Source organism: Seriola aureovittata, chromosome 9 (genome assembly GCF_021018895.1).
Source record: "Seriola aureovittata isolate HTS-2021-v1 ecotype China chromosome 9, ASM2101889v1, whole genome shotgun sequence".
NCBI lineage: Eukaryota > Metazoa > Chordata > Actinopteri > Carangiformes > Carangidae > Seriola > Seriola aureovittata.
In genome coordinates, this window is record NC_079372.1 from 11,865,001 (window position 1) to 11,890,603 (window position 25,603).

Consider the following 25,603-nt stretch of genomic DNA (forward strand, 5'->3'; position numbering starts at 1 on the left):
TGAACTGTCACTATGCATCTTCATAAAACACTGTAATATTACAGAATGTGTGTTTCTTTGTGGGGTTTTTTTTTAAATGCATGTGTCCTCAGTTGTTCTCTTGTTTGTTGGCCTGTTTAGCTCTCATGGCGTTCTGTGTGACAGTGGACAGCGATGATCCGGTCATACTGGCCGTCTCCACAATCTCGATGTCCTTACAGGTCAGACACGCCACCAGCTTCTGGCGAGAGGCGCTGCGTGCAAAGAAGAACTCGTGGGACACTCCGGCCAACACAGCACCAAGCACCGGTCCAATCCAATAAACCTGCAGGTGAGCAAAAATAGAGTAGGTTTTAATGACATATAAGAGATGTGTACGGACAGAGAAATGGTTTCATCTCGTTGGTATGACCCAAAAACATAGTATAGCCAATATATCAGCTGGGTTTCACATCAAAAAGATAAGTCTAGTGATATTTAATATTTTTACCTTGTTTTACATTGTCAACAAATACCTTGAACAGACCAAATCTTTCTATCAAGTTTCATCTATGTAGCCAAAACCTGCAATACCTTAATCCTGTGCGCCATAGACTCCATTGTTGCCCCAAATCTAATGGACCACGCTTAAATGAAGGTCTCAGTTCTGTTTCAAAACATTGTCCACACTGCCAGAAATAAAATTCTAGGTGGGAAACTGCTGATACCTTTATTTAGGTATTATTTTTTTGGCCTAAAAGTAGTTCAAAAATAAATACTGGAAGCAAGTGTAAGTTTGTAATTTAACTCTGGACTAACACATTGTTGGCTTTGTTTTTCTCATGGTTTTTGGTGGACAAAAACAAAGACAGAATATCGCCTACTTATCCTTTAATGCTGACATCAACTTGTTCGATGTACTCAGCAGCAAATATTCAATGAATTTAATTACTGAATAAATATTATTGCTCTGCTTTTTAATATCATATGAACATTGACTAAACTGTACAACATTTATAAAACAGTAGCACTGGACGGTTGGATGATGTTACCAAGGAGACAGGTTTGGATTTTTGTCTCACCCAGTGGTTTTCCCATAAGCCAGTGATGATGGCTGGGCCCAGGGAACGTGCAGGATTCATACTCGCACCAGAGAATCGTGCCTGACACAAAAACAACACATACAAGAGATTTTTTTTATACGTCAGTTGAACCTTCCCATGTCTTCACTAGAGCTTCTAACAAACTAAGGGTTAGTTTACAAAACCAAATATATAATGATGATTCTCACTGGCTATAAAAAACTCTACGTTTCTTTCAGTATTGATGCTTTTACGCTCTTATTCCATCACTGCAGACAATTAGGCTAATTATTTCTTTGGCATAAATAAGGATAAGAAATTGTTAAGATTATCAGCATGTGTGGCCATCCAGTTTCTTACTTCAATAAAGTTTCTTGGTCCAGATAACGTAGAGCTTTGATTCATCAAGTGAGACGGTTGACTTGTGTGTTTTAATTGTTGAACCATTTCAGAACTTATACAATGCATGAGTTGACTAAATGTGCTATATGTTCACTTAACTCATCAACTGATTTTTTTAGAAACTTTGTGAGCTCAATAGCACACTTCCCAACATGCGTCATATTTGGGTTAAAACTCTCCAGAAAGCCTTGTTTCTTGTTTGTTTGTGTGTGAGAGGAGATTTATGATGGATGGTTTTTTAAAACAATGTAAGCCATATTGAAGATAAGTGTCCACATCAACCATTCCCCACACTCTTTCTTCAAAAGCAAATTTCAGCCTGTGATTCCAAACTAGGATCCTCAATCCATCGGAATTGGAGGTGAAACATAAATACAAGTGGAAAAAATAAAAATCAGTAATAACTGCAAATCAACAACTCGCAACAACAAAACTAAGCAGTTGATAAATTAACAATGAGTCAATTATTTCTGACAGAAAATAACATAAATCTGTACGAAAGCTCATCTTACCCCTATTAACACTCCAGCAGTGTGGGCTAATCCAATGGCTAAGTTTCCTGGTTCTGGGCTCTCCCTCCGTCGCTGGTCCTCCACTGAGAAGATAGTGAACACCATCTGGAAGGTGCACAAAACCTCTATGCCCAGCGCCTGGCCTGCGTTCAACTCTATGGGCACCTGAGGGACGTAAAGGAGGCATGAAGAGAGAAGAAGAGCAGGACAAGTGAGCAAACAGACAGGAATATGTGGGAAAGATGTCATGTCTCTGAAACTTTAAAAAAAAGGCTACACAATAATATTTTGAGAACAGACCCTGTTGATGAAGTGGTCTGCAGTGGTTTTCAGCGGCAGGGCCAGGTAGAGGGCCCCGGCTCCTAAAGAGGCCCCCAGACACTGTGCAGCAATATAAACAAGGGCCCTGAGAACATCCAGCCTCCGAGTGGCCAACAGAGACAGAGTCACTGCAGGGTTCACCTGATCAGACAGCACAGACACAGGCTTCAAAAACAGTGACATAAAAACTCAACAACACGCCAGAGGTGGAAAGTAACTAAATGCATTTACTCAGGTACTTATTTACAATTCTGTGGTACTTGTACTTTACTGGAGTACTTCCATTTTCTGCTGCTTTATACTTCTACTCCACTACATGTATCTGAAAGCTGTATTAACTAGTTACTTTTCACATTAAGATATGATAAGCTTTTAAAAACAGAGTATTGCTACAGATCCTTTGTGGCTTCTGACCCCATTACAAAAAAAGCAATGTCTCCCTTTATCACCTATTAATCATCAGATTTATTTTCTGATCCATTGGAGAGGCCCAACCCCTAGGTTGGGGAACCACTGAACTAAACTACCTTACTATATGTAACAATTTATTAATCTTATATATAATAATATATCATTGAGAGGGGCTGGTTTTCACCTCCAATGAAATAGTTTTACTTTGTGTTTTTTTTTTTTTTTTTTACCTTACTCAGTGGTTACCACCAACAAAGCATTTCCATCCAGTTCTAGTCAATCAGAAAAAGCAAAAATAAAATAATAAAATCAATGTGTGACTATAAGACATTCACCTGTGCCCCACTTATTTCTCCAAAACAGTGCCCCAGCGCGACAATCACCACACCCACTGCTACAGCTGGGTACAGGGGTCCCACAGGGGCCTCACCAGGGCCTGGCACAGAGGCACCCAGCACGGCGCTCACTAACACCAGGGTGCCGAGCAGCTCTGCCAGCATGGCTCGCCAGAACTGCCGACTCCGTAGCTCCTCGGAAAAAAGGGGCATAAACAAAGATGGCCTATATTTAGTCCACTAAGCATTTTTAAATGTGAGGTGAATTAAAACAGGAAAATTGAAATCCTGCTCAAGCTTCAATTAGTGCTGAGTTCCATGATTAAAAATATAAAATGTAGGGATACAGTCACATACTTTTTTATGGTCACGGAGCCTGACAGAGGCTGTATATCATCTGCTGATAATCATGTTTATACATCTGCCTCACTGCCCTCAGAAGCTGTAAAAAAAACTTTCAAGGACGACTCTTAAGTGCTCTTAAAAACGTAAACAAGATATAGACAACACTTGTTGCATCACTGTATCTAACACAAAACAAGTCACTTTATGTCAGTTTCATGTATTTCAACACTTCAGCTCGTTCTGTTGAATGTGTCCTTGATCACAAATGCATTGATTATCCCTAAATAATTACGTTTCATTAACATCTGATAAAAAATACATAACACATGGTGCATCACTTTCACATGGTGAAAGTGATGCTGGTTAAATTAAATCCATTTTTTGTTTCACGAGTCCTACAAATGGAAATCATGAGGGGTTTGAACTAGCAATGCAATAAAATAAGATGCTTACCTCGCGCCACGTCATTTCAAACTCAGTGAGTATGTTGTCCTGAAGTTTTGTTTTTTTTTTCTCTGTGGCTCCGTCTGTCCGTCTGCCTGTGTATAACTGTCGGGGTCTGAGGGCTTCAGGGTGTCTCCTACATCCCTCATTAACTTGTAGAGTCTGAGAGGTCCTTTGATGAGAGCAGCCTCCTCCCCCTCGGTCTCTCTCTCCTCACCTTCTCCTTACCCCACACCTCAGGCCCTATCAAGCCTTCCTCTGCACAGACTTTACCCAGCACAAGCCCAAGGAAAATGCCACCCCAAGCTTAGGCCATATCCTCCCAGTTTTCCTCCAACAGATTTTTCTGACCTTGAGCAATTTAACACATCTTTAGAAAACTAAGAGGAGCATTTCACTTATCTTCAAACTGAAGTGATTGTGGCCACTTCACAGGGTTGCACAACGTCTGGATGAATCAAATACACAGCTGGTTGAAACATTGTGGTGAGGACACAAAATAATACAACCGCTTGTGGAAAATGACTGACATAATTTGATCACAATTACGAGTACAGTGCTATTTAGAGTTCAAGTTAAATGCCAGACAATAGCATTGTCAGCTTCAAATGTTGTCTGTCAATTAGCTGAAAAGAGACTGAATCATCTTTCCAAATTCAAGAAAGATAAGCCATCAGCTCAGCCATCAATTCTACCTTTACAAAGATAATAATGCTCACCTCTGATTGTATCAATTAAACATGTGTTTATAATTGAGATTCTAATTTGCAGTGATGTTGAACTGAACTGGACTGTATTATATTGAAAGGGATTTCTAATATTTTGTCCACTCCATTTACAAACATGAGTAGGGAAGAACATTAGAAATACTTTTAGATTTCGCACAACACCACCACTAACTACCTAAATGATGAATCAACTCAATGAATGAACCTCAGTGGAACAACAGTGTCAACAAAAACTCAACATTATAATCCTTCTAAATGTAGTAATTGTGGCAGATCTGTTGTGTTGCATTGCATTAAATTGTGTGGCTAAAGACTGGATAGGAGATGGAATAGTCTCAAGGAATATATATGCAAACGTCAGACTAGTACAAACAAGTGTTTACATTATTTTGTTAACTTATATTTTGGTGATAATCTCTTTTCTCATTGTCAATTAACCTCAATAAAAAACCACTCACTACTCACTAGTACTAGTACTCACTAGTTTCACAAATGTGTATAAATCCACTGCTGAAAATAGTCCCCACTAAATGCACACTTAGTCCTTTTTGAGTAGTGTTTTTACTGCTATGGTTGATTTTGATCTTTTCATGATATTTGTTGACAATAAGAAGAATATCAACTGTCTTACCATTTAACAACACAACATATACAAACACAACATTAACTGCAGCATAATGGTGTTTGTGAATTATACCCTCCTGTCGGGCTGAACTGCTTTGGCGTGTCCTGAGCACCTGGTACCCATTACTGCAGCTCAGCCTGGTTTTCATATCATTTAGAGCAGAGCAGGACTATTAGTGAGCAGAGACGACCGGAGCAACAACAACAGATCATATCATCTGTTTTGAAATTATCCACTGGGTCACACATTGCATCTCAGCATCAGATAAATATGAGATAAACATGACTCTTCCTTCTGTCCTTTAATGCTTCATCACCAGGAGGGAAATTAAGGGTCCAGGTGTGAAGTGGGATCAACAGGCTTTGTGTGTTAAACAGCAGAAGAAATAAGTATAGAAAAACAGCAAGTTGAAGGGTAACAACCAAATGTAACACTCCCTGCTGTGTTATGTTGACATTATACCCAAAGAGCATGAATATGATATCCTCCCACCCTCCATAAACTACTTGTGAGGTACCGCTCTGATCACCATGGGGACAAACTCTTTCATGATGCGGTTGCCATAGAGCCTATTGTGATGCTGCATCTGTGCAAGCTTTTCATTTTCACTCTTTGATATCAATCAAGCACACACCTTGTGAAGACGTTTCGCAAAAGGAGACAGGATTCCTCTGTTTTCAAATTCAAAAGTTGGGAATATGAATTTGGAAAAGTCAGCAGTGTGACAAGCTGTAGCTGCTTTGCATTAACTGAATATTTATTTATTTATTTTTTATGTAATAACATTATTTTTAATTTACTGCAATATGCAGCAGAATGGAGGCTGCTGACATGATGCTCATAGTGATATGGAGATGTTTAGAGTTCAGACCGATCCTCCTGGGCATCAGGGGCCCTCAACCTGACGGACCAAGTCCAGAATGAACTGGTTGGTTGGGGTGGGGGTGGAGGGGTTGGGGGACCGTGTTGGTGTGCCCCATTATACCGTGGATTACCCCCTCCTCTCCACGGCAACTGTGTAACTGTTATCCCCCCTTTTGTGGGGCTAAGCCCAACTGTGTGGAGCGGGACGGGCGGGGGGCACGGTGGAACCCGCTGGCGTGGGGAGTTTTCTGCCCCCTCCACCCAGAGTGCTGACACTGACACAATTTCACACACACACGCTCATATACACATTTACACACACTCGCACAAAGTGCCAGCTAAGGGATTTGAGAGAGCGAGAGAGGGCAAAGGGAGAGGGAGAGATGCACCGAGAGACACGGTGCACATATTTTATTGTTTTAAATCCTGAGTATATCCACATAATTTTGTTTTTTCAATGCATGTAGATTTAAGTGTAGAATATAAGTGTGTGTGTGTGTGTGTGTGTTGTACTTGAGTCTCTACCACTGTAGAGCAGCTGGGAGTGATGGCAGGACGTTCCCAGCAGCATGTGTCTCAGACAGGACTCTCCAGGGAGCTGCAGAACCCCCTGCCAAACCCTTCACCAGATTTGCGTCACGGCTACAAGCTCTTTTTCACTTTTAAAAGCGACATATTGTAGCACTTTGGTCGTGCGATATACAGTGAGGTATAGTACAGGTATGAGGGGAAACAGGCTGCAGGTAAAATGTGTGTGCACCATTATTAAAATGTTCACCTGCCAATAAACCCAATGGTGTTTCAGCAGTGTCACTTTCTTTTCAGGTATGCTGTTCTTGTATTTAATATACCTTTTAATTGCAATAAAGAACTTGCATGCTGTATATCCATTTGAAAATAATGCATGTAGTTCTCATTCATATCCATATGAAGGGCTGCAACTAAGTATTTTATAATTGACTAATCTGATTATTATTTTGACAACTGATAATTTAGTTTGTTATGTCAAAAAAATAGTGGAAAATGCTCAACACAATTACTCAAGCCCATGATGAAACCTAAACATTTAATAAATGTATACAAATTATACATATCTACCCTTTCACTGGATTTGTATCTCAAATAAATGGCCCTACTAGCTATATACAGTAAAATAAATCAATCTACTTCTCTTATTCAGTCAGAGTGGTCAGGTGGGGCTGCAGCCTATCGCAGCATGCACTGAGCAAGAGGCCGGGTTTAGCTACACAGGTGAGAGTAACTGAGTCACCAAATGCCTCCAAACTGTCGAGGGAAACCCAACATTTGGGATCAACATGGAGAAGAGATAAAGCTTTCAGAAAACAAATGCTCTCTACTAGATGTGGTTTTTATTCAACTCACAGTACATTCTACAGATGCACACGTGTTACATCACCTTAATACAACAGAGTCTTGTAATACCTCCTCTTAAAAATGATGAATTGGTCCTAAAAATATAAAGGAACAAATTTAAAGTCACCAAAACTGTACATTATTAAAAATTCACTTAACACCACATTTGGTTTTCATGTATTTTTTTTTCTTTTTTGAAAAAACGTCTTGTCCCTTTAAGTGTAATAAGGAACATCAAAGTTTATTTCCTATCAACAGATTTGAGTTCAGTGTAAGAAACAAGTTTAAATAAAACCTGGACTGTGGAGTCATCCTGTCGCCTTCATAGCACACCAACCATGCCGCGCAACATCGTACATTGGCCCTTGTACAGCAAAAACAAAAACAAACAAAAAACAAACGATAAAAGGAATGTAACTAGGCAATGATGTGCCCAGTGCTTCATCATCAGAACTCCTTTGCAATTCTAGTCTTTAAAATGAGAGGATTTGATACCTCACATATAACCACCTTTCGTCATTTTCACCTGGTCAGATGAGCTACAGACAAATATTACATTTTGAACATGGATCAATTGCTCAGTTGCAGTTTTGAAGCTGCGAACGCCATCTCGTCTTGAGGAAATTTTATAGCATATAAGAGCAAAATTTCAGTGTGAGCTGTGTTCTCTAAACAGACTATTTAACAGGTGCTAAAGCTGCAGTAGCATCCTCTCAAACGTGACAGAGATCTGGTTTATCTAGCTGATTATTTACTCTTGACAGGAGGAACAGTGAAATATAAAGAGTCTAAGCCCAGACTGACTGACCAACATTAAAATCCTCCAGTTTCAGAAACCAGTGTCTTTCACACAGCAGCAAAAGGTGGGTATGTGTGTGAAATCATGTGCATGTTGTGTGTGTGTGTGTTGGTGAAAAGTGTGTATGTGTGCGTGCAAGACTTTAAGTGGAGGTTATACAACGTCTACTCGTGACAGTCCAAAAACAGATTCCTTTTAGTTTAACTGGCCTTTTCATAAATCGTCTAGACATCTCTATAAGGTAATCTGTACACATTCACTACAAGCTATTGCTATTAAATAATCCCAGCTATTGTAATCTTTATATATATTTATATATAGAATATATAATAAAAATATATTGAGCAAAAAAATTACTTCTAGGCATAAGACCACGTTACATTACATTTCCATTGAACAGGTAAGAAATGGCCCAAGCTCTGTGAAGAGTTTTGATCCATTTTGTCATTGAGCGGTGCTAAGCAGGTCCAGTATGCAGCGGTTAGGCTGCAATAGTGTGATCAGTCCCTGACCTTCAATATGAGTCTGAGAGCCAAAATACTCAGGGCCTGAGACCGTGTCATCACCCCACAGCAGGGCTTGACCAAAGGCCTCGCTACGACATGGGGCTGGTGAAAGGACGTGACAGGAAAACGAAAACAGGAGATGAGGTGTTGAGGTGAAGATGAGGAGACACGAAAGGAGGAAGGAAAAGTGAATAGAGAGATGTTCTCACTCTCTGTGATGGGGAATGGGTATAAGTTCAAGCCAGTTCAGCTGTGGGCCTCGAAAAGATTCGGCCAGTAGAGGAAACGATAACAGACAAATAGCCAAAATCTATACATATATACCTATACATGAGAATACACATGGCTGGAAGAAACTCCAGACAGTCTTAGCGGTAATGGAGAGTGTGTGACTGGGACGGTGAAAGCACCAACAGCCCCACCATCAGGGGGAACGTCGTAGGCTCCTATTTGTCCTTATCCGAGTAGAACTCTGCCCAGCGGCTCTCAAAGAAACGCCTCATGGCGTGTCCGGCCATTCCCACCTCTGACGTGTCCTCGTTGAACAGCTCACAGTTGTTGAAGACCAACTGAGCGTCTGCCGCAAACTCCTCACAGCTGCAGTACCTGAGGCAAGGAAACAGCAGAGAGAGAGAAGGCCAATGTATAAAAAGTACCAGAGAGCCACAAATTCTTCTAGTATTAGGAAAAAATGTCATACAACAGGACAGAAGAATATTCTCTGGGGTATTTCTTTTATAAATGTAAGGAATCGCAGGGACCAAGTAATAAACAAAAGAAGCATATCTCTGTAGGGGCAGAGGAAAGGAAATTTATTGAGGTAAATTACAGCTTAGCCAGTAAAATGTAAAAACCATTATAAGTGGATAATAGGAAAAAGTAGGAGTTGCAATAAATTACAAAACATGAAAAATTAGTATACAACAAGAAAACCTTTTTTCTTTTAGGTCACCTGTAACCTTTTTGTGTAGACATATAGAATTTATTTTGTGTATGTAGAATTTATTTTTCTGTCTTCTTTTCTTGCATTTTTATTTGTTTTTGAAGGTTCTTTATATTGTGATCAAGTACTGAATTTTTTCTGTGTTTATTGTAATTTTGAGAATTAATGAAAATGTGTTTTGAACCGCTGTATACAGGTGTACAAAGAGCACTTTTCTACACAAATGTGTAAATGAAAGGATGATTTTGAAACACATTGAGTGTAATGTTTTTGTATCCTTTTCTTTTTTCCTTCAATTTCTAAAAAAGCCAATCATACCTTGGCTGTCTGGTTTTGTTTCTGTGTTTGGTTGCTAAGGGCTGGGAGTTAGTTCTATACAGAAGTGGGCTGCCTCTTTTTTTCTGATTTGCAAGTTATTAAGTACTGCAATGCACTGAAAAAGCATGATCTTCACTTACCCTCCCTGTAGCAGCCTCTCTCTCATGGTGAGGAAGTCCATGGGGTTCTTGATGATGCGGCGGTAGCCTGGCACCAGACGGGGGTTGACAGGTTCAAGGAATGGCCAGGCATCTGCATGCGCCTCCATCTCCATTAGAATGATCCTGGAAGAATGGAAAATAAAATAATTGACAAACGTTGCACTATAGATTTAGAATCCTCTTTAACATTAATATGATCATTCTGCATGTGAATAGCTCATCAGCAACAAAAGGTAGGACTCACTCGCAGAAGGTGAGGTCAGGCTGGTTGCGGGTTGTCATGCGACGGCGTTTAGAGCCGCCTCCTTCTCCAGAGTGCCGAGAGGATGAGGAGGGTGCCACGACCTCCTTGTTCCGCGTTGCCATGCCAGTGCTACGTCGTGTTGTCGCCTCATCTTCAGAGCTGTCGTCTTCGTATCTTCTCTTTTTCACCCTGATCCTTGTTTTCGACAAGCGCGGTGACTCATCCTCCTCCTGAGACACAGAGTGAGTAAGGAAGCAGAGTGAGTTAATGAGGGACAAATGTAGAACAGAACAAATTACGTGGAAGGAAACAAATGCTACGAAATGCTCTTAGATTCATAACAGCTCTAAAGTTTTCTTTCATTTGAAATTGCTTCTTGGAAAAGAATCACAGGTCTGGTTTTTACCTTGGCGACGCAGGTAGGACAAAACCAGTCTCCCTCTGGCACCTGGGTGATTTTGGGCCTCAGGCAATACATGTGGCAGCCCCGATCACAGCCGTCACATAGCAACAGGCACTCATCATTGTCTCCCTTCCTGCATACCTGGCAAGTCTAGAAAAAGAGATCACAGGAAAGAAATGCTTATTTTTAATGTTACTTTTTTGTGTTACTTTGTGCAGGGTGCTGTCCAAGAACAATGGAGTGAGATAAAGTTACTCACCACTTTGGTCACAGATCTCTCCCAAGCAATGGCCTTCTCCAGCTGAAGTAAACACAGACAGAGTTGGGGAGCACTGCGACAGCGATCCAGAGCCTGCCGCCATGTTCGTAGTCGAGAGGTGATTTCACTTTCCAGACTGGGAGAAAAATTATTAGACAATAAGGTTAAAATATACTCAATACTTACACGAAGAACACATGCAAAATTCTGGTTCTTCTCCTCACCTAATGGCATCCATGGGATGCTCTTCTCCTGGTGTAGGGGTGAGAGGAGCGAGGCGCATCACTTCAGCTGGGTTCCACAGTGGCTCCTTCAAGTAACGTCTCTCAATGTTTCGTTCAAGGTTAGCCAGTCGCAGCACGCCCAGGTCCAGAGGGTGGGTGGCGATACGAGGCAGGCCGGACCACTCCTTCTTAGTTCGCACAATCCAGTCATCACGTGGGTCAGCGTCATGTTCGTAGTACTGGAGGTCATCCCGTGTGGAGTCTGGATCTGGGATTGTGTAGGGCTTAAAAACACACAGGGAGAAGTTAAGTATCAGTTGAAAATTGTGAGGAATTGTTTTATAAAAAAAGGGTTTTAATGGCTACCTGGAATTCTGCCAACGGTGTCTCTGTGTTAGACTCTGCATCATTCATTGCACCCTGAGGAGGAGCCTTGAAGAAACACAAAAGTGATTTAGTGACTTCTTCTGAGATATTTTTACACTAGAACTTTTACCGTTTCAACAACTTCAAAAGATTTTTACATGTTAGTCCTAATATTTTCTATATCACACATCATTATATAACATTGTGTAATTATTATTTTAGTTATAAAAAATAATAACACCTTCAGTTTCATTTTGCCAGTTTGTTTTTACATGGTCGGATTAATCAGATGACACATAATGGTGACACTTAAAAAGTGAGGTGATTTCTCACCTTCAGATGGAGGTCAGCAGCAATGACTCGCTGCTCCAGGTCCTCCACCCACTGCAGGGCGCTGATGTCAGACTCCATGGCTTTCTCCTGCACTTGCCACGGCTGCTGCAGAGCCTCTATCAGCACATCTTTCTCTTCAACCTTAAACTCAAATAGTGAGTCTAACCAGAAACAACACAAAAAGAGTTTTAAGAAGAACACGGGGCAACAGAGGAAACATGCAGAAGGAAATCCTGGTTTCTTTCCTCTACACAACTGAGATGATCTGTTCACTGACAACACTCACCGTTGATAGGTTTGGTGCACATCTCAGCTAAGCTCTCCATATGTTTGGCCAAGTGCTTATGGAGCACCTTCTCCCTGATGCCTCTTGGATGGAGGGCCTGTAAGGTGTTATACAGTTCCTCTGGGTCCTTGATCCACCACCAGCCACGTACCATTGCTGGAAAAGAAAGCATTTTTGTACGTCAAATATCAGGAGTGGGGATTTATAAAACTCAAGGATCAGCTCTGAACTGTCTTTTTGTTAAATGTGGTAGCAGTCAAAATAAATTAAAGGAAAACAAATACATCTCTCAAACTATTTGCTCCAAGTCATGACACTGTTTTTAACCACTTCTTACATGCTGGAATGGGCTTAACCACCAGCTGTGTGAAGTACTGCTGCTCGAGCTCCTGGAACACAGAGTTGGGAGGGCGGCCGCGGCGTTTGGCTGCAGCTCCTCGGGGCCCTCTGCGGGCAGGACTACTTCCTCTGCTGCCTCTCCTTCGCCTGCGACCTGGCCTGACAGGGGTGGTAGGAGCAGCCGGAGCAGGAGGGATGGGAGCTGGAAGAAGCTGAGGTGGTGGGGCATCAACAGGAGCAGCAGAAGCAGGGGTTGTAGGGAGAACGTCCTGTGGTGTTGCTGCGGTCACAGGGTCAGCAGGCACCAAGCCAGGCAAGAGAGGGTCCGGCTGAGGGATGGGGAGAGATCCTTTATTAATATTGCATACATAATACTTTAAGTTCATTGTTATAGCATAATTAAATGTATATGTATTGACTGTGGGCAAACCTGCATGAGTGGAGCAGCGAGTGCAGGCAGAGTACTCGGGATCTGAGGGAGGAGTTTGGGGGGTGAGCTGGGTGAGGTGGGCATCTGGGGCTCGGTGAGAGAGTTATCGTCACACGGTTGTTTGGGAAGCAGGTTGAACCACTGTCCCTGTTTCTCTGCCATCTCCTTCACACTCTCCTCTGGTCGATTACCTTCTGGAGCTTCCCCTGCTGCTGAGCATGTGCCGTTGGTCACTGCTTCCTGTGATTGGCTTAGCCAGTTCTGGAAAGCAGCCTGTGTGAGGTCTTGTGTGCCACTGTTTGGTGATCCCGGCCCTTCTTCACCTCCGGACCTGACGCTACTTCGACGCCGGCGGCGGATCTTTGCTGTGCGAAGGTGAAGCTCCACTTCTGGTTTGATTTTTCGGGGGCGACCACGTCCTCTTGGCCTGCTCATGAGGGATGCAGTGCCAGGGAGGGGATCCTCCTCTGGAGACAAGGCCTGGCCCTGGGCAGGGGTAGCAGAGGAAGGAGAGGAAGGTAGAGTAGGAGGGGGAGTGGTAGGCATGGGGGTCTCTTCAACTTTGGGCTCCTTTTTGAGGAAGGTGACAGGCACCTCAGCTACAAGGACATCTCCTGAGGCTGTGAGATAGAAATGTGAGGCAAAAGTAAATAAAGATGGACAGGCCAAGGATTTGTAAAGTCTAAAAATTCTAAATTTACTCTCAGACTCACTTAAGAGCTCTTCTGGTCCCTCGACTAAAACTCCTCCGAGGTGAGGCAAAGCCATGTATCGGCGCCGGTAACGGTCCTGGCCCAGCAATATGGCCCGCATGGAATGAGACGACTGTAGCAGCTTTTTACGGAAAAATGCTTGGCGCTGTGGAGATCCAAAGACAGAACAATGTTTGATACAACCCAACACAAACGTCTAAAGCACCATGTCTGCATAGCATCATTCTTACCTTGGTTAGCTTATCTATCTGCCTTTCAAGCTCTGGAATGCTAGCATTGGTAGGACTCTCACTCTGTGGCAGGAAAGAATTTAAAAATGAATGTAAGAAATTATCAGGTTCTCATTCTTAAAGAAATAATAATAAAAAAAAAAAAAACACACACACACACACACACACTAGAGCAGATACGCACATCACTGAGTTTGGGCTCTTCTTTGCGTGCACGACGGTTGCCTCTCTCCAGGACCACACTGTCCTCCAGACTGAGGTTCTCTTCCTCTGCCACTCTGGCACTGCGCCTCCTTTCCTCAAAACACAGCTCTTCCTCTGAGCGTCCTGTACGACGCGCTAGTATTGCCTTCAGTCTGGCACACAGAGAACAAACAGGATCAACAGGTCAAATAGTTCTGTGTTTTGACTGACAACAGACCTGAGTAATATATCTAATTAGTCTTTGAAGAGACAAAGCCATGATCTTACTTGCGCAATTTCCCCTCAATGGTCCACTTGTTCTTCCTGTAGGCTGCCATGTTTTCCAATGTGTTGTCAATGTCACTGAAAACAAAAAAATGCATACATTAATTAAGTAACAGGAGTGTGGAAGTAACAAACTTTTATGTTCAAGAGTGTCCTTAGAATAAATAATTAGTTCTTGGTCTAACCTTGTCACAACATTACTGCTGTTAAGTTCTTCCACCAGGAAACCCAGGATAGCTGCCTTGATGTCAGGAGGCAGGGCATGAAATGTTTTGGTCCTCAGTGTGTTGCACACCTCTGTCTCATAACCATGAGATTCCAAAAAGATGCGAAGTACTTCTGAAACTGTGCTGCGGTTCAGCTCTAACTCAACCAGCTTGTCCCCAAGGATCTTTACAGACTGAAGGTAAGAACACAAAGATAAAGAGGAAAATGTAGATTAAAACCCAGATTCTTTAACAACAATTGCAAATATTAACATTATAGATCAATCTACTGATAATTTCCTTGAATGACTGTCAATGCAATGTCAGAAAATAGCATAAAATGCCAAAAATAAGTCACAAACACTCAAATATAATCAGATTTACTATCATGTACAAAGAAAAGCAGCAAATCCTGACATTGTTGATGCTGAAACATGTAAATGTTAGGTACTTTTGCTTAAAAAAATAGCCGATTCATTGACTAACCATTTCCAATTCATCATTTCAGCTCTAATCACACACCTGATAATACGACGGCAGGCCTGGATCATGGAGTGCAGCCTCCACCAGCTTGATCAGCAAGTCCTGCAGTTCTCCTTGGCTGTCACCCAGGCCTAGGAGGCCCTCCTGTAGGGTAGCAAGGCTGGGGATGTCCTTGGGTATATTGAGACCGATCACCTTTCCATAGCCGTGTAGGAACTCAACCACAGCCAGGCAGTGTGCAAAGGCTGTGCCAGAAAGAACCACACCAGGGATACGGGACAGCTCTGGCAGGGGCTGGTGGAGACAAAGGTCAAAGGTCATGATCACACTGATAAAACCTCTGCAGTCTCAGTTTAACAGTGAAGATCTGAACATATTGGGTTTAAATTAAAACTCACTTTGTGGTCAGTAAGACACATGTCCTCCGTAGGCTTCTTCAGCTCCTCTGCAATCAACTGCTGCCTCTTTCGTTCCTCCAGACGTCTCTGGGCCTGCGCTCTCCTCTCTGCTGCCCTCTTAGCTGACAGAGCAGCCTGAGCTGCCGCCTCTGCCTCTGCCTGAGCTTTAGCCAGAGCCTTTGCTTTACTCCGGGCGCCCAGCACCCTCTTACCCTGGGCTATCCTCTCCTCGTCCGTCTGCCGTATTGGTGCAGTAGCCTCTACCTTGACTGACCTTCTGCGGCCGGGCTTCTTGGGCTCTGCAGTGGAATGTGATGCTGGCTGTGAGGCCTGTGGGGCCATCGGGTCGGTTAGTTCAGCTTTCACTTCCTGGCCCTTTGCCTCCTGCTCAAGCTGAATCAACAAAGAGGAAAAAAAACAGGTGGAAATAAGGAAGAGATGGTTTTAAGGATGTTGCTGCTAAATTTTATGTTTTTGAGTGTGGTGTTTTGTCTGTACCTTGGCTTTCTTTTTTTCCTCTCTCATCTTCTTAATCTTAGCATCCTCCCTTCTCTTCATTCTTGCCTAAAAAAAAAAAGGAACAGCAGCAGCAACAACAAAATCAATGAGATTTGAACAGCATAACAGAACGAAAATTACCAACAGCCTGGACTACATACCTTTCTCTTCATTTTCTTTTTGATTTTTGCAAGTTTCTCCTTTTCCTCCTCCGTAAGAGCTTCTATAAAAAAGTGATTACAAACAACTAGCCACATTACAAATTTCTTGAGGTTATGTACTCAATAAGCCATCCTTAGACACATGACTTAATTGTTATATCCAACACAACCTGATACACCCATAACTCCTCAAGTCCACATCCACTCACCCTTGGCCTCAAGCCTCTTCAACAGCTTGGCATCAACTTTGCTGAGGAGGTCAATCATCTTGGGTTTGGGAGGTCTACCAGGGCGGCGGGCCTGCCCTCCCCTCACGCCACGAACTCTGCGGGGTTTCTCTTTATCAGGGTTTGGAGGTCGACCTCGCCGGCCAGTGATGGCCATGATCATAGAGGGAACCTCCTCATTAGCCAAGAGGACCCATTTCATACCCTGTAACATATAATGGGGAACAAAATTCACATACTGCCTTCTACGCATTTCTGACATGTTCATGATGTCATCAGTTTAACTGCGCTGTAGTTCTGGTCCAAACCACTTACTGATAACGATTTTACTGAACAGTAATACATTGAAGTTTATTGTTATGTATAAATTATGCTTAAATAAATAAATGAGCTGCACTTCACAGAATATACAAACCTCAGGAGTTTCTCTCTCTTCATAGAAGTCTCCAATAGGCATGCGTGGGCTGAAGCTGAAGTGTTCTCTGGAGACCACGCTGTCCGTGTGTCTCTTCAAGTACTGAGCCAAGCAATTAGGAGATGGCAGAACAGGCAAGAGAGAAAGAAAATAATGGTCATTGTTTTGACAACCCAGACATCTTCTGCTGTATCTGTCACTTAGCTGTCATGATAAGCATTGATTTCAACAACTAAAAAGACCATTATGGTTCTGTGTTTTAGCCGGGAAATTTACCTTGACTATTTCCGGGAACTGCTTCATTCTTCTTCCACAAGGTGTGTAATACCAGGTTTCACCCTTCATGCGGTCCTCCTTTTTCTTCACACGGATCTCCCTCTTCCACCTATGGTTAAAAAAGGTTATTGTTTTGAATGTGTGCATGTTACTGTTGTATCTTTTTATATTACATGAATAACCAATAGTATGTGTGGTGGTCGTGATGAGCCAGGTAGGGGCGTGGGTGGGTGGTTGTTCACTGTTTATTACATGGCACTCTGTAAATTAATGTAATTACTTTCTTCTACATTTTTATCAGAGTGTTTTGCTTTTGTTTTGTTCTTTATATGTGACTGTATACATATGTGTGTGTAAAAAAGAAAAGGCAAATTGTATTTCTAAAATTGAAAGTATTGTATTGTGGCTTTTTAATAAAAATATTTGGAAAAAAAAAAAAAAAAAAAAGGTTATCGTTACAGTCCTACAAAATATAAAAACAGATTTTTGAGATGTCCCTAACTTACTTATTCACTAATGATAATATTTTGTTTTTTGTAAATCTTTCTTTATCATCATTACATTTTGTTTACTGGTGTTAACTGAGGAACAAGGACAGCATGTTATGACATAAAAGCAGAACACTTTAAACAAAACTTTATCCCACTGGGCTTTACTCCAGTTATCCATACTTGTTGAGCATGTTTTGGATGGTTAGCATATTAGTCAGACTTAAACAAAAAAACCTCTTTCACAGTTTGCAGGAATTTAGCTGTTTAAAAATGTTTTTACAATCTGATTCTAGTCTATAAATTAATAGCATACAGTAGGTAGCCATTCTGGCAAACAAATAACAGAATTTGATTAATATTAACTCAACATTTAATTGACTATTGCACAATCTAAATCTAAACACTTTTTGTGTGCATGTTTGATGGTGTTGAACTAAACCAACTTAAAGTTCAAATAAAAATGTGCTATTACAGACAGAAATTTGTTTAGTTGCCGAGAACTTGAAAGAAAATGGTCTGATTGGATTCCTTGACATATCGTCTTTCCTTCAGATTTGAAGTCTCAACAAGTTGTTAAAGGAAATAATTACCCGTGCAACAGAGGGAACTGGACCTGCTCCTCTGTCGCAACCCTCCGTCTGTTAGATTCACCTGTGAAGAAAACCAGACTTAGCATTAGACTGTCAAAAAAATGCCATCATGTGACATGCACCCCCCACCACAAAAACTCTATTACCTGCAGTAGAGCTGTCGTCATCATTTTCATCAACATCATCTACAGTTGTTTCCGCATCTTTTTTAGGTGTTTTAACCACGTTTCCATCTTGGTCTTGTTTCTTGACCCTTTTTGCCTTCTTGGGTTTCTCAAATGCCGTGTTAATAGCTGAAGCATTGGCTAGAACAGCTTCAATTGTGGCTGTAATTGAATCAACCTCTTCTGTGTGAGGCCCAGCCTCTCCAGATGCATCTGATGGTTTTTTGACTTCCATCTTAAGGGACTTCTTCCTCTTTCTGCCCGTGGCTCCCTCCTCATCAGCCTTGATTTTCTCCACTTTAGGAGTTCGAACCCGAGGCTTGCGCTGGGCCTCCTCAGGAGCTTAAAATAAAAAAAAGTGTGGAAAAATCATTTAAAATAAAATCAAACATTTTTTAACCAAACATTTTGCTGTAATCCGAATGTTCATTACCTGTGGTTTTAATCCACATTGCCTTTGGAGCCCGAGGTTTGCGTGGTTTCCCTGGGGTTTTCAGATGTCCTCCAGCAGCTGACACAATCTGATCAGTTACTGGTTGGAGTGGGTGTACAGCAGGGCTCTCTGCTGGGGTACTGAAGGCGATGAAGTTCTCATCTCTCATCTTGAAACTCGGCAGAGTCATTGCCTCATCAACAGTGGTCTTAATGCTTATCCGTCCAGCTGAGTCTGGTGTATCGTGGCCTCTAGGCTCCCACTCTGCTTCAGGTCCTAATTAAAAGATGAAAGAATGACATTTAACCGTCAGCATAAATTACAATTACAGGATAATGACATAGGAAAACAGGAAGACCTGTATTCAATTTGGTGACAAATTTACAGAGATAAAGAAAGAGAATCCTGTTAAGATAAATCATTCTACAAATCTCAACTAATAATTACTGTTTGTCAAACCATGTGATAATAGACTGTACCTTGACGACCAGGCTGAGACTGCACAAATGAGCGCGAGTTGGACACATCACTTGAGTCAGCAGAGGGCTCTTCCATCTCAGCGGTGTTGTTTAGAGAAGACTCCAGCATGGACTCCCCGGTGATCTGGCAACTGTTGGTCTCTTCTGCCTCAGAGGTTTCCCTTTCTCTGGTGGAGTCCAACGTGTCATCTCTAGAGACTTCCACTGAGAGGCTGTTGTCTTGAGTGGTGTAAAACTCAGTAGATGGTTCCCCTTCAGCATGGGAGGTGCTGTCAAACTGAGTGGAGTCATCTATGCATGAGCTGTCACCGTCTAAAAGAGACGTTTTTTCAAAGACGGAGCTGACTTCGATTCTGGAAGGGGTGTCACATGTTGAGTTATCAAAACTTTCTTCATCCGTCAGATGTTCTATCCTCGTGCTGTGAAGTTGTGGGGACTTTCTGAGTGGAGTTAGCTCCACCATGGAGTCCTCTGTCTCACAGGTGTCACTGGCGATGCTTTGCATGTGGTGCTTTTCAAAGTCCATACTCTTTGCCTTTTGATCAGAAGCAACTGTGGTTTGCAAAGGTTTCCCTGGAAGATCAGTGAAGGATTTACGAGAGCAAATTTCAGATTTATGAGACTCAGTCCCTTCCACCTTCTGCGGTGTCCTTATTGTGCCTGAATCAAGCTGAGGCAGGTGTTCCTCTGGTTTTCCATTTCTTTTATTACTGAAAACTTTCCTATCCTCGCTATGACCATGGTGTTCTGGCTTAGGAGACAACTGCTTTAGTGCACGAGGAGGAGTGGTGTTAGTCGGGTGCTGCTCAGAGTGAGAACTTTGGACCACTCCAGAAGATGTACCCATTGCAGGAGGCAAAGACACCAAGGCAGGAGGGGCGGACACAGGTGCAGTCCTGGAGGCTTGAGTGGTTAGAAGAGGTAGGGTAGACAGAGGTTGGACAGTAGGACTTTCATGGGCTGCTAGGGAGGGTACATTCACCTCTCCTGGTGGTGATGATGATGCTCTAGAGGCAGTGGAAAGACCAGTGTCAACAGCTGTAGGAGTGTGTGTCTGATACTGAGATGTGGGTGCTGGTTCACAATGTTTACTGCCAAGTGAAGGAGTAGCTGACACAGACATGAGAGATGCAGATGTTGATAAACAAGAGCCAGGTGGTGTTGAGGGCAAAGGACCTGATATTGGCATAAGAGATGGAACCAGACCAGCTGATGAGGAATTTGCACCCACAGATGAAGTGGCAGTCATCAATTTTGGGGGTCCAGGCATTTCATGCTGAGCTCCAGATTGATCGGGAAAGCAAGATACCTTAGACCCTTGAACCATCTGCTGAAGAGATGTTATGGGTGCAGACACTGAGGAAGAAGACATGGACACTGTGACAGGCGGGGAGACGGTTATACAAGGTCCAGAAGCTGTAGGAGGCAATGCTGACTGATGAGCCACAGACTCCAATGAAGTAGACACTGAAGGGACCAAGGAAACTGCAGCAGGTATAGACTCACTGTTAGTTGAAACTAGAGGTGTAGACAACTTTAAAGGTGATGCCAGCAGGGAGGAGGAAGAGCACCCCGCTGACAAATGCTTGGATCCAGCAGGGGATATCTCAGTCGTAGCAGTAGGGGATGGCCTTAGGCCTTGCACCATTAGGGGAGGTGAGGAAAGCCCATGAGGTGCGGCTGCAGATGCAGCAGAGGAGACGCCGGGAGGTGCTGAAATTTGTGGTGTAGAAGATTCTACATCAGGGGATGAAACAATTGGGGGCCCGGGGGCAGATATGGGAGATCCAGAGACAGCAGGAGCTGCAGAGGCCGTGGTTAGAGACACTGTCACTGCTGCAGGTGATGGAGACACAGAGAGCTGAGATGAGACAAACTGGGGAGCTGGATTAATAGCTGCATCTCTGACAGGAGAAGCCATCTCTGGACACGGAGCTGCTGGCTGGTCAGAATGCTGCCGATAATCACTTGTAGGTCCCACAGGAGCCGCAGATGGTTTGGACTGGTAACTGTCAGTTTTGGGTAGCCTCTGGGGAACAGGTGATCTTTCACTGCCATTATAGCTTGTGTCAACTTCCTTGACAGCTTCCCTTGTATGCCCTGAATGAGAATCAAGTAAATAATCAATACCACGATAACTTCAGAGTGAGGGCATTGTATACTGAAGCACATAATCATAGCACAGCACATAATGATTTTTGAATAGAAATAGTGATGTTTTAGAGATAAATATGTTCAGTAGGCATTAGCTATTAGCTATCTGTAGCAAAAAAAAAAAAAAAAAAAACCAGAGTGACAGTTTACTTCCAAGGGTTGCACACATTGTAGCACACAGTCAAACAGTGGCATCTGCTGGTTAAACCTTGGCACTATCCCACTATTAAGCACGGGCAGTAAGACTGACCTAGTACCAGACATCCATGTGCAACATATAACTGGTTCCTTCAATGATGAATCTTGCAATGCTTGGTTAATTGTTTGGTCTATAAAATTTCACAGAATAGTGAAAGGTGCCCCTCACAATTCCTCAGAGCCCAAACTAATACATTCTCCCCTAAAGAGCAAATCCCAGTAATAACAGTTCATTACAATTTTAGACAAAAACAGCAAATCTCCACACTGGAGAAGTTGGAAGCAGCAAATATTTACCATTTCTGTCAACCAGCTACTTGATCCATCAACTAACAAGTATAGAAAGCCAACAAAGAAAATAAGTAAGTAGTTAAGTAGTAATCAGTTAGCTGTTTTTAGCTAAATAATAACTGTATTTCAACAATATAACTTTGTACAGCTGCCATATGAAACTCTAATGCAATCAGAGAGTGCCATGTCAAGCTATGTCAAGAATGACCAAAGAGGAAGAAGACATTTTGGCTAAATGAGTGTCACTCAGCTGGTGGCATTAAGGGAAGGAGGAAATGTAAGTATCAGAGACAGTTTGATTTATGAGGAAATAAAAAGTAGGCACATAGATAACCACTATAACTGCAACACTGTAAAAAGTAGAGCTAAACAATTCCAGAAACACCTGTAATAGTAATTACTTTCTATGGAAACTCTGGAAACACAAAAGGTTGATACAATCAAATAAGCCCCTAAACATTCTAAAAAACATTTAATGTAAAGTGGTCACCTTGCATGACAGAAGACATTCCCACGTTACTATCCCTGTTATGGCTCTTGGGTGATCCACTATCCTGCACTGGTGATGGTGACATCATTGGTGCAGGAGTCATCCCCACAGGGAGAGGGCTGCCAGTGCCCCCTCTGCCTAAACTGTGGTGCTGAGGGCTGCCACGTGGAGGAGTAAAATTCTGGGCTGCTGGGGGCATCATCTGAGCCTGGCCTTGAGGCTGCGACTGCTGTGGTGGCTGCTGTTGAGGAGATGGCAGGGTCGGGTGCTGGGGCTGATGCTGGTAGTAGGGCATCCCATTAGGCATCATGCCATAATGCTGTGGTTGCTGGTGCTGCTGGTGGTGGTGGTGTGGGTTGCGGTGGGAGTGAAGGTGCTGCTGTGACGGTTGATGTGGGGGAGGCTGTAAGGACTGCTGCTGGTGATGCTGTGACGGTGTAATTCCAGGATGTGCCTGACTCTGGTAGGTCCCATACATACTGTGGGAATTATAACCAATTTGCTGTGGGCCAGGGTTACTCCTGTTCCAGTACTGACTCCCAGTAAGAGGCATGTTTGGTGGGCCTGCCACAGGCGGCTGGTGGGAGCTTTCAATACCCCCATTCAGTTGGTACTGTCCATGACCCTGGAAGTGGTGCTGTGACTGAGGCTGCACCATCCCAGGTGTAGGCTGCTTCTGGTGCATCCCGTGCCCAGGAGAGGTGCCCAATGCTGGACCATACTGAGGGTGCCCCCCCCACAAGTAGTCATAGCCCATGCTGCTCTGGTGGTGGTTGCTCATGTGTGTGTAAGCGGCTGTTGTTGGGTGGGAACCAGGCACACCGGACCCGTGTACAGTAGTGGCGCCATTCACATTCATCTCGCCATTCATATCTGTTAAGACACATGAACATTAGTCAAGTTAAGATGGTTACAGTTTGCATTAGTAAATAACAAACTATCATATCAAAGAATTAAAAAGCAGGTGGAGAGAAAGTGACGTCAGGCTTTATAAAGTGGATTCACTTTTCACAATAAGGCTCACTTTGTTTTGAATTCTGATGCTGTGCTAAAGAATGAAAATACTTACTCTTCCCCTGCTGAGGAAAACTCATGGAGGACCCGTTAGTATAAAGAGAATCCCCTGAGGAGAGTTTCAGTCCTGAGTTTGCTGAGGAGTGGGTGCCATAGTTGAAATGATTATTAGACTCCATCTGAAAAACAAAACGAACAGAAATAAATAAATACACAAATATTCTCTCTAATGTTCAATAGCCTTTTCCGGTAATATATCTAGAGGTTCTGTAATTGCTTAAGATGCATGTGCACGATGTCATCTCCATATGAATCACAAATTAATTATTTGTTTCATTTTCGTTTATTTGTATGCAGTTTTGAAGACAGTCGACGCTACGTAATACGTACAATTCCCCCCGTGAAATGCCAATATAAAATGATTTTGCCAACTGCATCTTATGACAGCACCATTTCGCTCCGACAACAACCGTCAAAATGTCGCAGGCGGCAGCAGCAGATTCCAGGCCCCAGTGAGCCTTAATGGACAACCGGAATATTACGATAGAAGCTCATCATCACCGCTGATGAGGCGCTGCTAACATGAGCACAGCCTCCTCAATCTACCATGATAAATGTACGGCCCAGGCAGCCAAGACCCGGCGGCCTTACAATGGAGGGATTAGCCAAAACATTTACAGTCACTCCGAGGCCGGAGGAACTGTTACCACACACCGCTCGCCGTTTACCACTTCTATATCCTCATAATACTAAGTAGCCATCTATGGATACTTGATTTCCTAATTCAACCAGGAAGGCCGTTACAAAAAGCAGCCGACACGCTAGCTAAGTCGCGCTAGCTGTGCTCTCAAACAAACAATTCACTTTAAAGCGCTGCTGCTCCGCTGTGCTAACAACTGATGCTGTTGGTGGTCGATATAACCCATTTAGAGCTTGAACTGGTGGTTTACTTTAACATGAAACACCAGACATACAATATTCCCCGCTTCCGTTCCAAGGTTATTTAGCTAAAGCATCACAATAGAACCTAGCTAACACATGCTAGCTAGATAGCTAACTGATAGCATCCTTAACGTTTACCCGGAGTGAGAACGGTACTTAAGCTGCGATGTTAGCCGATAGCCAGCCAGCAGGTACCGTAACCACGCTGGTTTGGATCCATGATGCCCATCAACAATGAAGAGCGTCGAGGGTGAAAATAAACACCAACCGGTTTAGTTGAGAGTGAATGACGTTAACTCGCTCAGACTCGCTTATTAACAGATGGAGGCGTGCTCCCTTTTGTTCACGGGCTAACGTTAGCTAGCAGCCAGATGAAGTTACATTGTTTACGCTGCACGCACACAGACAATTTTTGCAGAGCATCATCCTCCCACACTGCCACCATCAAAAGTTTCGCTGATAATTCACGTAAAGCTACCCAACCTTTCAGTCCTTGGAGTTCGAAGGCGCAGATGCTTGTCAACCTTCGTCTAAACGGATAAGCAGGTGAAGATGGCACAGCGATAAATAATAAACAACTATTCCCTAACCTTTGGGTTTTAAATTAGCAAACATGGCTGGTGTGGTCCAGTGCAGCCATGATCACAGAACAGCGCGAGCAGTGTAAATTTCCCAACAATAACCACACACACATCCGGTTACATTTCTATATGACACTTCACAAGAAAACACCCAATTATAATGGAAAGAGCAATATTCTATTATTTTGCTTTCGCCTTTAAAAATGGTCCTGCGGGACTTTTTTCAGTTGATAGTAAAAGTATCCTCAGTAAAATGTATCAAAAGTAAAAGTAAAATTATTATGCAGGAAGAATAGCCCCTGTCACATATTACTATACAGTTGTATGCAAAAGTTTGGGCCTCCATGGATAAATAACATATATTTGAAAAAAATAAATAAATGAAAAAGTAACTGTGGTATTTGTAGGAATTTTGGTACCATTAAGTTAGTTCTGAGTAAACTCCTCCTTTGAAAGATATTACAGCTTGCACACATGTTTTGAAGCAGCTAAGATTCCTTATGTTTTCTTGATTTAATCTTAGAATTTAAGGTTCCTATGATATTTTTAGGCTGTCTGGCAAACACAGCATGTTTAAGATCTATCCACAGATTTTCAGTGATGAGGAAGTCAGTGGACTGTGAGGGCCAAGCTTCAGCTGGTGTCAACTGAGGTAGTTTAAGGTGGATTTTGAGATTTGCTTTGGATCA

The 25,603-nt window shown here is 42.7% G+C and overlaps 2 protein-coding genes across 5 annotated transcripts in view; both read right to left on the minus strand.

Annotated features, from left to right (window-relative positions):
• LOC130174338 (aquaporin-4) overlaps positions 1-4,137 on the minus strand; it is a 7,954-nt gene extending 3,817 nt beyond the window's left edge. Inside the window, exons 1-6 of one of the 2 annotated variants that reach the window (XM_056384059.1) lie at positions 3,820-4,137; positions 3,022-3,213; positions 2,255-2,416; positions 1,955-2,119; positions 1,041-1,121; positions 1-304 (exon numbers count right to left, since the gene is read on the minus strand). The exon at positions 1-304 is cut by the window's left edge and continues 3,817 nt beyond it. In XM_056384059.1, coding sequence (XP_056240034.1) covers positions 89-304; positions 1,041-1,121; positions 1,955-2,119; positions 2,255-2,416; positions 3,022-3,213; positions 3,820-3,834 — 831 coding nt within the window. In that variant the 5' untranslated portion in view covers positions 3,835-4,137 and the 3' untranslated portion in view covers positions 1-88. Of the gene's footprint in view, positions 305-1,040; positions 1,122-1,954; positions 2,120-2,254; positions 2,417-3,021; positions 3,217-3,819 lie in introns of both variants that reach the window. The other variant, XM_056384058.1, reaches the window with a different exon arrangement.
• A 3,243-nt stretch (positions 4,138-7,380) lies between these two features.
• On the minus strand, positions 7,381-24,980 carry baz2a (bromodomain adjacent to zinc finger domain, 2A). 3 transcript variants are annotated; one of them, XM_056384569.1, is made up of 30 exons: positions 24,817-24,980; positions 23,447-23,570; positions 22,378-23,250; positions 19,245-21,344; positions 18,766-19,041; positions 18,315-18,674; positions 18,169-18,229; positions 17,088-17,196; positions 16,812-16,913; positions 16,379-16,601; positions 16,170-16,231; positions 16,009-16,074; positions 15,511-15,903; positions 15,152-15,406; positions 14,609-14,823; positions 14,427-14,501; positions 14,140-14,311; positions 13,956-14,018; positions 13,726-13,870; positions 13,013-13,632; positions 12,581-12,911; positions 12,244-12,399; positions 11,958-12,118; positions 11,625-11,690; positions 11,259-11,542; positions 11,035-11,170; positions 10,779-10,925; positions 10,373-10,602; positions 10,108-10,251; positions 7,381-9,312 (listed from the first exon to the last, which is right to left on the minus strand). In XM_056384569.1, the coding sequence occupies exons 2-30, from the start codon at positions 23,568-23,570 to the stop codon at positions 9,153-9,155; spliced, it is 8,109 nt and encodes a 2,702-aa protein (XP_056240544.1). In that variant the 5' UTR covers positions 24,817-24,980; the 3' UTR covers positions 7,381-9,152. The 3 variants fall into 3 exon arrangements, with proteins under 3 accessions (XP_056240544.1, XP_056240546.1, XP_056240545.1); XM_056384571.1 differs by having other exon boundaries at positions 24,924-24,942; XM_056384570.1 differs by lacking the exon at positions 24,817-24,980 and adding an exon at positions 24,472-24,642.
• Between the last annotated feature and the right edge of the window lie 623 nt (positions 24,981-25,603).